General features: G+C 37.6%; 1 protein-coding gene across 1 annotated transcript in view; it reads left to right on the top strand.

Moving 5' to 3' along the window:
* Positions 1-12,871, top strand: part of TRPM7 (transient receptor potential cation channel subfamily M member 7) — a 163,672-nt gene that overhangs the window by 90,791 nt on the left and 60,010 nt on the right. The window contains exon 12 of the mRNA XM_069098043.1: positions 10,755-10,889. Coding sequence (XP_068954144.1) covers positions 10,755-10,889 — 135 coding nt within the window. The remainder of the gene's footprint in view (positions 1-10,754; positions 10,890-12,871) is intronic.

Below are 12,871 nucleotides of genomic sequence, written 5' to 3'. Positions count from 1 at the left end.
TTTATTTTAGCTATAGAAGTCGATGGACTTTTAGAGTAGAGAAAAATATTCAGTAAGGATAAAACATTGATTTTTATAGCTTACTAGTGTTGTTCATACTGCTGGTCTGTTTATTCTAAAGCCTGAGGGAAAAATTGGAGATCATTGTGCCACTGATTGTCTGGCACTACATCAGTAGCCCAAGCCTTGGTCCACTGAGTACCCGAGGCATCTCTCTGAAACCATAAATCACAAAGATACTGCTAGACTGTATTAGTAGTTTCCTCATCTGAGAATTCCGTATACCATAAAATCTCAAGTCCAGTACCCCTCTCTATATTTAGCACAGTAATATCAACACTTTCCTCTTACACACTCTTCCATCCTCTTCTGTGTGGTTTTGACTTTTAAAAATAAACTTACTGATATTTTCTGATTTTGCATCCCTTGTATTTTCCAAACTATCCCTTTTCTTGCCATTGAGCCATCCCTTATAATAAAAAAACAAAAGGGAGGGGTGGTTCAGTAGGACTGATCAATATAATTTTTAAAATCTGACAGTTATATTTAGTGTTCCACATCCATAATCTCTCCCTTCTGCAAAGAAATATAAGTGGTACCTTCTTAAACTTCTTCTTTTGAGTTAAACTTGATCATTTTAGTTTGATAGCATCCATTTTTCAGTAGACTATACTTTTACATATACCTCCAACTCACTGATATTGATTGAGGAGTGAACACTTCTTGCTCTCAAGTACCATTTCCAAGTTCTCTCTCTACCACTGTCTCTCATTAACTTCTCCTCCTTTGAAATTGACTATCCATATCTGCCATCCAATCAAAATCTTGGTAGTTCTTGTCTGCCAATCTACAGAGCACTCTTGTTTCCTTAGTGTTCCGTACCTAATTCACAGTCTCTCTTCTCCTCAATTCCTGTCCTTATACAAGGGAATTTTAGCATACATACTGATACTTTTATCAAATACCCTCATGACTCATTATAACCTTAACCTCAATCCTAATGCATCTCAACTACATACAAAAATAATCATACTCTTGATCTTGCAATCACATACAAATGTTGTGCTTCCATATTTATGAACTCTTTACGTTCCCTTACCTGATCACAATCTTATTTTTCATTTCACTTCTACCTTACTATCCCAAACTCTGTTCTTCATTTTTACTATAATCTCTACTCTCTCATCCCATCACTTCTTTCCCAGACTATCACCTCTGTACCAGTGCTCCTCTCATTCCCTTTTTTAACACTTAGGTAAACCAGTTCACCTCTACACTCTGCTTGAGACCTTTTCCCCTTTATATTGTCCCTGATGTTGCCCTGTCTAGCCTTAGTCCTGGGTTATTCCCACCGTCTTTTGCCTTCCCTCCTACTCACCTGCTGAGGAAAATAGAGAAAATCACAAAACTCTGCTGACTGGATTCACTACAAACCTTTGTGATCTCAACTGTATGCCACCATCATTATGGCAAAATGGTTCCTTTAACTTACATGAACTGATGCAAAGTGAAATGAACAGAACCAGGAGAACATTGCACACAGTAACAGTAATATTGTATATGATGATCTGCTGTGAATAACTTAACTGTTCTCAGCAATACAGTGACCCAAGGCAATTCTGTAGGATTTATGATAAAAGGTGCTTTCCATCTCCAGAGAAAGAACTGGTAGAGTCTGAATGCAAGACAAAGATACTTTTCCTTTACTTTCTTAGTTTTTCTTGAGTATGTGTATGTGTGTGGAGGTGTTCTTCTTTCAAAGAATAACACATGGCTCTGTTTTTGCATGACTACACATGAATAACATCAAATTGATTTCTCAGTGACGTTGGAGAAAGGGAGAGAATTTGGAACTAAAAATCTGAAAAAGAAAGAATGTTAAAATTGTTTTTTTATGTAATTGGAAAAAATTAAATATTAAATAAAGTTAAAAAATAACAAAGACAGTCCCTTTACACCTCCTTAATTAACTCACTATTCCAAACTTTTTTGTTTCTTCCTGAACTTCCTACACATTTTTCTCCCCACACCTTTTCAACTAAGAACCTTGTTGCATATTTTACTAGGAAAGAAATAACCAAGGCCATATGCAAAATCTCTCTTCTCTCCTTATTTTATATCACTGAGATGCATTTTGTGGGTATCTCCACCTTTACCTCTGTCTCACATGAAGAAGGGTCCTTCTTCCTATCAGGGCAACCCCTACTACATGCATAATTGGTCTTATTCTACCCTAACTTCTCTACCCCTCCATCATTTCATGTCTTTTTTCATAATTAAACTTTATTTTTTACCATCAGCAAAAAGTTGCCTCCCCTTCCCTTATGAAACTGAAAAAAAAAACCCATGTTAACAAACATGTATATAGTAAAACTAAAAACAGAATGTGTTCAGGGAGTAGGAATGGTTCTCATTCTGTACTCTTAGTCCTTCATTTTTCAATCAGGAAGTGGGTAGCATATTTCATCATTAGTCCTCTGGAATCAGGTTTGCTTATTATGCTGATCAGAGTTTCTAAGTCTTTCAGAGTTTGTCTTTATCATATTGTTGTCATTGTATAAGTTGTTCTCCTAGTTCTGTTCATTTTATTCTGCATCAGTTCTTTTAAGTCTTACCAGGTATTTCTGAAAACATTTCTTTCATCATTTCTTACAAGGCAATACTATTCGATTACATTTCTTTGCTACTTCAAAAAGACATAATTTTTTTTTAAGTACAGTTTTATGTATTATCAATCCTTCCTTTAATCTGCCCTCATTGATTTCGCCTTCTCCCTTACCTTTCTGTCTCCCTCTTGAGTGAGATGTATTTTTGTACATAACTCTGTGCATGTTCATTCTCTCCTATGACCAGTTTAAGTGAGAGTCAGTTCAAGTGTCAGCTGCGCCTTCCCAACTCCTGCTCCTTCTTTGTATAAATGTATGTTTGTATACCCTGATTGTGTGAAATAATTTTCCCTAACTTTCCTTTCCCCTCCCCAGTGTATTCTTTTTCCTTTCTCTTTCCATTCTTATTTTTAAAATCACCAAGACTTAATAGAACTACTCCCAGGCCTTCTGATCGATTTCCTCAATGAACCATGTTGATGATAGACTTCAGAAGGGACACATATATCGTCTTCCTATATTAGGGAAGGTGAGAAAAGGAAATAAGCTTATATCAAGTGTCTTCTGCGTGCCAGGCACTGTACTAACTCTCATATAGATGTCTCATTTTGATCCTCACAAAAACTATGTAAGGTAGAAGCTGTTATTATCCCCATTTTATAGATTGAGGAAACTGAGAACAGAGGTTAAGTAACTTTGACTTGCTCAGAGTCACACAGCTAGTAAGCATGAAGCATCTGAGGGTGGGTTGGAACTCATGTCTTCCTGTGCTTTATCCATCATACCATCTAGTGGACCTATTAGAATTTATCCTTTTCTAGTAAAAATGCATCCTTTTCTAGTCCTCTCTCATTGTTTATTCCTATTTACCATTTTATCATTCTTTTCATTCCTGTGTTTGAATTTGAGAGTTTCTCCTTAGCTTTGGTCTTTCCATCAGGAAAGTTTGTAAATCCTCAATTTCATTAGAGGTCTTTTCCCCCATAAGATAATACTCAGTTTTGCTGGGTGCTGGGTAAGTTATTCTTGGCTTAATGTATGAGTGTGTGTGTGTGTGTGTGTGTGTGTGTGTGTGTGTGTGTCCTTTGCCTTTTAAAAGAATGTCATATTTCAAACTCTTGTTTCTTTGTATTGCTGGCTGCTAAATTGTGTGTGACTAGGGTTCCTCAGTACTTGAATTCTTTCTCATTGTTTTCATTTTTTCCCCCTTTTGTCCTGGACTCTGGATTTTGACTATAACGTTTTTCGGAGTTTTCATTTTGAAATTTGTTTTAGGTGACTGATAGATTCTTTCAATTTCAATGTCCTCTGGTTCTAAGAGATCTGGTCAGTTTTCTATTAAGACAATTGAGTTATAATGTCTACGCTCTTTTTTTGGTCATGCCTTTCAGGTAGTCCAGTCTTAAATTTTTTCTTCTCCATCTGTTTTCTCAGTCTTTATTCTTCTTGACAGACTCTCTGCAGCCTTTGACATTGTTGATCACTCTCTTTTCAATATTTTCTTCTTTCTAGATTTTTATACTACTAACCACTCTATCCTGGTTTGCCTCCTACTTTTATCTATCTGATGACTCCTTACTATACTTTACTGGATCTTTGTTTAGTTCACACTCATTTTCTATAAATACTCCATAGGGTTCTGTCCTAAGCCCTTCAGCTCCCATGGTTTCTGTTCTGTAGGCTCTGTACTGATTATTCTCAAATCTACTTACCTAGCCTAACTTTTAGTTTCATATCTCCACCTGCCAGTATATATCAAACTAGATGTTTCATAAACATCCTAAACTTAGTATCTCTAATCTGAACACACCATCTTTCTTCCCAAGCCTTCCCCACTTGTTATCTCTGTTGGGTTTTTTTGGTTTGGGGTTTTGTTTTTTTTTTTGTTTTGTTTTTTTAGGAAACCACCATTCTTCCAGTTAACCTAAGCTTACAACCAGGGGGTCATCCTCACTTTCTTACTCTTCCTTATCTAGACTTTTTCTACATGCTGTTAGTTTAACCTTTCAAATATTTCTTGTATATGCTCCCTTCTCTCCTGTGACACTACTATCACCCTGGTATAGGCCTTCATCTTCTCACATTTGGACTATTACAATAACCTGTTGATTTTTGACCCTGTCACAAGTTTCTCCACTCCAGTCCACTTAGCTGTCCAATTAATCTTTCTGAATCAGAGATCTGACCATGTCAACCCAACACACTCAGTTAAACTCCAGTGGCTCCCTGTCCACAAAATCAATTACAAAACCCTCTGTTAGATATTCAAAGTCTTTTACAGTCTGGCTTCTTCCTATGTTTCTGGTCTTAAGCCTTATACCTCCACAACTTACTCTTCAATCCAGTGACACTCATAAAACACTCCATCTCTGAACTCTCAGCGTTTTCACCAGCTATTCTTCAACTCTGCTGTGCTCCTCATCTCTGCTCCTTGGTTTCCTTTGAGTCCCAGCTAAACCCTCATCCTCTTTGAGAACCCTTGCTTAATCCTCTTTAATGTCACTACCTTACCTTTATTGATTATCTCCCATTTATCTTTTACACAATTTATTTGTACATAAGTGTTTTCATGTTGGCTTTCCTATTAGTCTTTGAGAGTAGTGACTGATTTCTGCTTGTCTTTATATCCCTAACACATAGCATGGTGCCTGGAACATAGTATGTGCTAAATAAATGCTTATTAATGTACTGACTAAAATGAACTCCTTGCATTTTCAGACCTTTACTGTTCATTTATAGGAAGTGTAAATGTTTCATTTATTCTGAGAGAGGGTCCTTCAGTTATAGGCATTTGCCTTTTTAATTCTGGAGCATACTAGTAATTGTATAATTTAGTTGAAAGAGACAGCTTCTGGTATTTCTGCAAAACTTCTACTTAAATGATGAATGTGCTTTTATTCTAGGTTATAATATTTATGACTTCTTGATCTCATTAGTTTTCTAGCAACTTTGGAGTTCACTGAAATCATGGCTAGTTCTCCTTCCAGTTTTGTTTAAATTTTTAAAAAAGTAAAAGTGAGTGGCTGTGATCTTAACTCTTTATATTTTGCCTTTTTTCTCAGTGATTCAGATTCTATTTGTTTTTTTTATTTTTTTATAATTCCTTTTTTTTCAAATGCTTTATTAACTTCTCATTTCCGCCAGATTTTGAATTACAAATTTTCTCCCCGTTTCTCCCCTACCCACCGCCCCAAAATAGCAGTCCCACAGGATATCCCCTCCTCCAATATGCTCTCTCCCATATTTTCTCCCATACTCCTTTCGACTTTTCCAGTGGATCTCTATGCCCCAATGCCTGTATATCTTATTTCCCAATTACATGTAAAATAGTATTAATAATAGTGTGTGTGTGTGTGTATATATATATATATTTAAACATTTGATTTTAAAACTTTGAATTTCAGATTCATTCCCTTCCTCCCTTGTCACCCACCCTTACTGGGAAGATAAGCAGTTCATTATAGGTTGTACATGTGTGGCTAATGCAAAACAATAACATAGTAGCTATATTGAAAAAGACTGACTATATTTCCCTCCCTCCTATCCCACCTCCCACTTGTTCTATTATCTACTTTGATCCAGTCCCTTTTCAAAAGTGGGTGCTCCCAACTTCCCTCCCCCACCCCCAGCCTGCCCTCCCTTCCATCATGTCCCCTCTCATCCCCTTCCCCCACTACTCTCCTGGAGGGTGAGATATCCTATTTAGTGTGTATTTCATTCCCTCCCTGAGCCAAATTCAATGGGAATAAGGTTGACCCATTCCCTTTTGCCTTCCTATTCTTCCCCTCCATTGTAACCATTTTCCCTTGCCTCTTCTATATGAGATAGTTTACCCCATTCTGTCTCTCCCGGTCTCCTCTCATTATATTCCTCTCTCACCTCTTAATTGCACCTTTTAATTATCATCCCTTCCTGTTAAATTGGTCCTGTGCCCTCTATCTATATATACCTGTAAACATATATACACACATTCACATATGTATTCATATATGCCCATATACCCTCCTATATAGACATAAATATATTTCTATTCCCTTCAACTACTGAGAAAAGTTTCATCAGTTACAATTATTGTTTTTCCATGTAGGAATGTTAATAGTTCAACTTTGATGAGTTCCTTATGATTTCTTTTCCCTGTTTACCTTCTCATGCTTCTTTTGCTTCTTGTATCTGAATGTCAAATTTTCTGTTCAACTCTGGCTTTTTTTTTTCAGCAAGAATGCTTGAAATCCTCTATTCTATTGAATGACCATATTTTCCCCTGAAACATGATACTCAGTTTTGCTGGGTAGGAGATTCTTGATTTTAATCCCACCTCCTTTGCCCTCTGGAATATCATATTCCAAGCCCTTTGATCCCTCACTGTAGAAGCTGCCAGATCCTGGGTTATCTTGATTGTGTTTCCACAATATTCAAATTGTTTCTTCCTGGCTGCTTATAATATTCTCTCCTTTATCTGGGAATTCTGGAACCTGGCTATAATATTCCTAGGAGTTTTCTTTTGGGGATCTTTTTCAGGAGATGATTGGTGGATTCTTTCAACCTCTATTTTGCCCTCTGGTTCTAAAACATCAGGGCAGTTTTCTTTGAGAACTTCCTGGAGGATGATTTCTAGGTTCTTGCTTTGATAATGGCTTTCAGGTAGTTCAGTAATTTTAAAATTATCTCTCCTGGATCTATTTTCCAGGTCAGTGGTTTTTCCCATGAGATATTTCACATTGCCTTCTATTCTTTCATTTGTTTGGATCTGTTTAATAGCATCTTGACTTCTCATAAAGTCATTATCTTCCATTTGCTCCCATCTAATTCTGAAGCAATGATTCTCCTCATTGAGCTTTTGAGATTCTTTTTTCCATCTGGCAAATTCGGCTTATTAAGGCATTCTTCTCCTCTTTGCCTTTTTGAGCCTCTTTTGGCATTTGAGTTAGTCTATTTTTTAAGCTGTGATTTTCCTCAGTCAGGCTGTTGTTGACTCTCATTTCATAATTTTCTTGCATTGTTCTCATTTCTCTTCCCAATTTTTCCTCCACTTCTCTTATCTGCTTCTTAAGGTCCTCTATGGCCTGTAACCAGCTCATATTTTCCTTTGAAGCTTTTGGTGCAGGAGTTCTGACTTCACTGTCTTCCTCCTGTTCCATGCTTTGCTCCTTTTTGTCCCCAAAATAGGAGTCTAATGTTGGAATCTTCTGTCTGCTTTGTTTCCTTTGCCTGGTCATGTCGCCCCTCGGTCACTTGACCCCTGGGCTTTTTGCCACAGCAGTACTCTGCCACCAGACGGGAGCTTTCATCCCAAACGCTGGGGTTTTCTCAGCTGCTGGAGGTATTATTTGGGTGCCCTCTCTGAGGTCTCAACATGCTCTGGCAGGCTGGACACACTTCCCAGGACCTCCACCCTAGACTGCAATCCAGATCCAAGAAGGTTAAAGCAAGAGCGATTACCCCTCAGACTGGTGCTTGGTCCCCCTACACTCTGCAGGCCAGGAGCTGAAGCTGCCACGGCATGCTGGCTGGCTGTGCTGTTGTCTCAGTTGTTTCTGGCCCGGGGGCAAAAGCCATGCACTCCCACTTACTGGGTCCCAAAGTCCAGACTGCAGTGACCTCTCACTTTGTCCTTCGCATCTATGTCTTGAGAAATCTGGAAACAGCCATAGCTGCTGCTGATCTGGGGTCCCTCTGAGCCGGAGGCTGGTCAGGCTTACCCTGGGGCTAAAGCCTATGTGTGGGGCGGGCTTGGCTCCCAGAGCGCTGCACTGGCCAATTCCTGCCGGGCTGTCCTCAACAGAAGGTTAGCTTCTCTGTGTCATTTTGTGGGCTCTGTAGCTCCAAAGTTTGTTTAGAGTACCCTTTTACATGGATTGGGGAAGGTGGAAGCCAGAGCCCAGCAGAGGTCCTGCTTCTAGTCCACCATCTTGACTTCGCCCCCATCCACATTCTGTTTGTTTAAAAATAAATCTCATTTTTTTTTTTCATTTTTTACCATTTATTCATATAACATTAAAATTTCATAATATGATTTCCAACATCTTAACAACAGAAGAGTTTATGAATCAAAATTAATCAAATCAAATAAAAAATGAATCAAAATCCCAGATTTCTGTAAGTAGTCATATATATTGAGAGCATTGGCTTCTTTTCTCTCCCTACCCCAGCTACTTCCTTCCATTAGAAATAAAAGTTTTGGGGTGTCCAGGTAGCACAGCGAGTAAGAGCACCGGTTCCAGTGTCGGGATGACCTGGGGAATCAAATCTGGGCTCAAACACTTAACACACATCCAGAAACTCCTGGCCATGTAACCTTGAGCAAGTTACTTAACCCCAATTGCTTAGGGGTGGCCAGGTGGCTCAGCAAGTAAGAGCACCAGCCCCAGTGTCAGGATGACCTGGGGTTTGAATCCTGGGCTCAGATACTTAGCACCACACCCAGAAATAACTGGCTATGTAACCTTGAGCAAGTTAGTTAACCCCAGTTGCTTTAAAAAAAAAAGAAATAAAAGTTTTACAGTGTTTCTTTGCATATTCCTTCTTTTTAAAAAAAAATCAATTTATTTTTAGTTTTCAACATTCACTTCCACAAGATCTTGAGTTCCAAATTTTCTCCCTATCTCTTCCCCCCACCCCAATATGACATGCATTTTAATTACTCCTTCCCCCAATCTGCCCTCCCTTCTCTTATCCTCTTCCCTTCTGTTTTCCTGTAGGGCAAGATAGATTTCAATACCCCATTGCCTGTATATCTTATTTCCCAGTTGCATGTAAAAACAGTTTTGTTTTATTTTGTTTGTTTGTTTTTGCCTTTTGGAGGGCAGTTGGGGTTAAGTAACTTGCCAGAGGTTACATGGCTAGTTTTTGTGTGTGTGGGTGTTAAGTGTCTGAGGTCAGAACCAAACTCAGGTCCTACTGACTCCACTGCACCACCTAGCTGCTCCAAAAACAGTTTTTAACATTCGCTTTTAAAATTCTGAATTCCAAATTCTCTTCTTTCTTCCCCACCCATCCCCATTGAGAAGGCAAGCAATTCGATTTATGTTATACCTGTGTAGTCATGTAAAACAGTCCATAATAGTCATGTTGGAAAAGACTTAACTATATTTCCCTATATCCTTTCCCCCTCCCCCATTTATTCTATTCTTTCCTTTTACTTTGTCCCTCCCCAGAACTGTTTGCTTCTGATTACCCACTCCCCCAATCTGTCCTCTTTTCTATCATCTCTCCTTCTCTTATCCCTTTTCCCCTATACTTTCTTGTAAGGTAAGATAGTATTCCATACCCAATTGAATGTTTATGTTATGCCTTCCTTAAGCCAAATCTTATGAGAGTATTCACTCAGTCCCCCCCTCATTTTTCCCCCTCTTCCTCTCTACTGTAAAAGCTTTTTCTTGCCTCTTTTATGTGAATTTACCCCGTTCTACCTCTCCCTTTCTCCTTTTCCCAGTACATTCTATCACCTCTTAATTTTATTTTTTAGATATCATCCCTTCATATTCAACTCACCCTGTGCCCTCTGTCTATATATTCCCTTTGACAACCCTAATATTAAGAAAGGTCTCATGAGTTACAAATAGCATCTTTCCATATAAGAATTTAAACAATTCAACTTTGATAAGTTTCTTATGATTTCTATTTCCTGTTTACCTTTTCATACTTCTGTTGAGTATTGTATTTGAAAGTCAGATTTTCTATTCAGCTCTTGTCTTTTCATCAAGAATACTTGAAAGTCTTCTATTTCATTGAATGTCTATTTTCCCCCTGAAGTATTATACTCAGTTTTGCTGGGTAAGTGATTCTTGGTTTTAATCCTAGCTCCTTTGACCTCCAGAATATCATATTCCAAGCCTTCCAATCCCTTAATATAGAAGATGCTAGATGTTGTGTTATCCTGATTGTGTTTTCACGATACTTGAATTGTTTCTTTCTGGCTGCTTGCAGTCTCGTATTATTTCAAAGAATTCCTTTCTTTCCCATCCTGAAATCTGAATTTTCTGTTTATCCATCTGACTTATTACAATTGTCATCCTCATTATTAAGGAGAACTAGATGTAAATGTACAGAATGTAGTCAGTAATGGTCATATTTTTACAACTATTTGTTAAAAAAAAGTCATTTAATTAACATTGCTTAAATATGTTACCTATTTTGGTTCCTTTTTAGGTTGGATCTTTGGAACAAGCTATGTTAGATGCACTTGTAATGGACAGAGTTGCATTTGTAAAACTTCTTATTGAAAATGGAGTAAGCATGCACAAATTCCTTACAATTCCTAGGCTAGAAGAACTTTATAACACAGTAAGTATTTCAAAATTGAAAAATTATATCAAAAGTATACTGTCTATAGCATATCTACCATCTTTATCAAAAACATTAAGTGTCTACTGTGTGCTAGGCACTGTGCTAAGAGCTAAGGATACAGAGAAACATAAGCAATCTCTGCCCTCACAACAGATATTGTAAACAAACTTTATACCAGATAAACAGGAAGTGATTAATAGAGGGAAGGCACTAGAATTGAGAGATTGGAAAAAAATTTTCCTCACAGGGTAATATTTTAGCTTATGTTTAAAGGGAAGCCAAGAGGCAGAGATGAGGAAGAAGAGCATTTCACAGAAAAGCAGACATATAGGAAAAATATCCAGAAATGTAGTGTCATATTTGTAGAATAGCAGGTAGGCCAGTATCACTGGATTAAAGAATATATAGATGCATATAAGGTGTATGAAGACTGGCACAGGTGGAGTGAGGCAGGAGAGGGTAGGTTACAAAGAGTCTTGAATGCCAAAGAGGGATTTTTTTTTATTCTATCCTGAAGGCAATAGGGTGTCACTAGAGTGGATAATGAGTTCATTTAGGGACATCTTAACTTGTAGTCCTTCACTGTCCCATGCATAGTGACTGAGTTCCTCTGTGCTAGTGGTTCTCAAAGTGTGTTTCATGGATCCCAAAATCCTTTCAGGAGGTTCATCATGTTAGACGTATTCTCATACTAATACTAAGACATTCACATATTAATATATTCTTTTCCAAGTACATATCTTTGTATACAAACAGTCCTCACTTTATACAAATTCTTATTCCACAAATTGACCTTCCCTGGGGACATAGGGGCAGGAGCTTCAGCAGTGACGGCAGCTCTAGTGCAGCCTTGCCAGGTATCCTCTGCTTCATGCACTGAAGCCATGTTGGAGCAGAAGGAGAAGCCTATGGAAAGGTCTGCCTAATTTAGGTGAGAATTGGCTGTATTTCAACCAGAACAATATATCACAGGTATAAATAGCTCTTTGGGGTCCTTGATTAATGTTTAAGTGTGTAAAAGAATTTTGAGATCAAAAGGTTTAAGAACTGCTGTTCTACATCAGTATCTTCCCTTTTCTCCTTCAGTGTACTTTTTGATACCTATTGATTCCATTTCTGGTATATGAACTCTCTATCCCAGTTCACCAAATTTCCTGCTTCCCACTACTTGTTATACTTTAGAAATCTGTTAAAATATTTTGTTAGTCACTAAAAAATTCACTTTAAAAAAAAGCTAAATGCTGTATAATTGTAATGGAAACCCTTGGCCTTGGAAAATATTTGAGGAAGTATATCTTCTTTCGTTGGTGGTTTTGCATATGCTGTCAGATGAGGTTAATTTATCAACTAGTTTTGATTAGCTGGTGGGATTTTGTTATTGTTTTTGAAAAGAAGAGAAAGCTCAGTAGGTGGAGGCTCTATCTGTAAAAGTCAAAAGATGTCAATAAACTTTTTCTAAAAAAAAAATTTCCCTTCACAAAAATCCCATCTCTTTAAAAAAAAGTGTGAGGGGCAGCTAGGTAGCACAGCGAGTAAGAGCACTGGCTCCAGTGTCCGGATGACCTGGGGAATCAAATCTGGGCTCAGATACTTAGCACCACACCCAGAAATAACTGGCTGTGTAACCTTGAGCGAGTTATTTAACCCCAATTGCTTTAAAAAAAAAAGTGTTAAACATTTTTTTTCCACATTTGTGGAATATAATTCATTATTTTCATTACTTAAAATACATTTACCTAGCTTTGAATGTATTTTAAATTTCTAAAACGTTTAAAATTCTTAGTTTTATATTTCTCTTCCTTGCTGTGGTAAAATAACCATTTTTTGAAAATCTGTTTGGAAACATCCATAGGAGGTTAGATTAACTCATTTATTCTTACCTACTCATTTTATAGATCAGGAAACTGAAGCACAGATTGGTGATTTCCTAAGTCAGACACCTACTTATTGGTATTCCAGTGCTCATTGCAGTAGGCTAT

Source organism: Petaurus breviceps, unplaced genomic scaffold, assembly GCF_028583685.1.
Source record: "Petaurus breviceps papuanus isolate PSGF00001 unplaced genomic scaffold, PetGlider_PUasm1.0 37, whole genome shotgun sequence".
Taxonomy (NCBI): Eukaryota; Metazoa; Chordata; class Mammalia; order Diprotodontia; family Petauridae; genus Petaurus; species Petaurus breviceps.
This window is presented reverse-complemented; position numbering and strand designations above follow the sequence as displayed.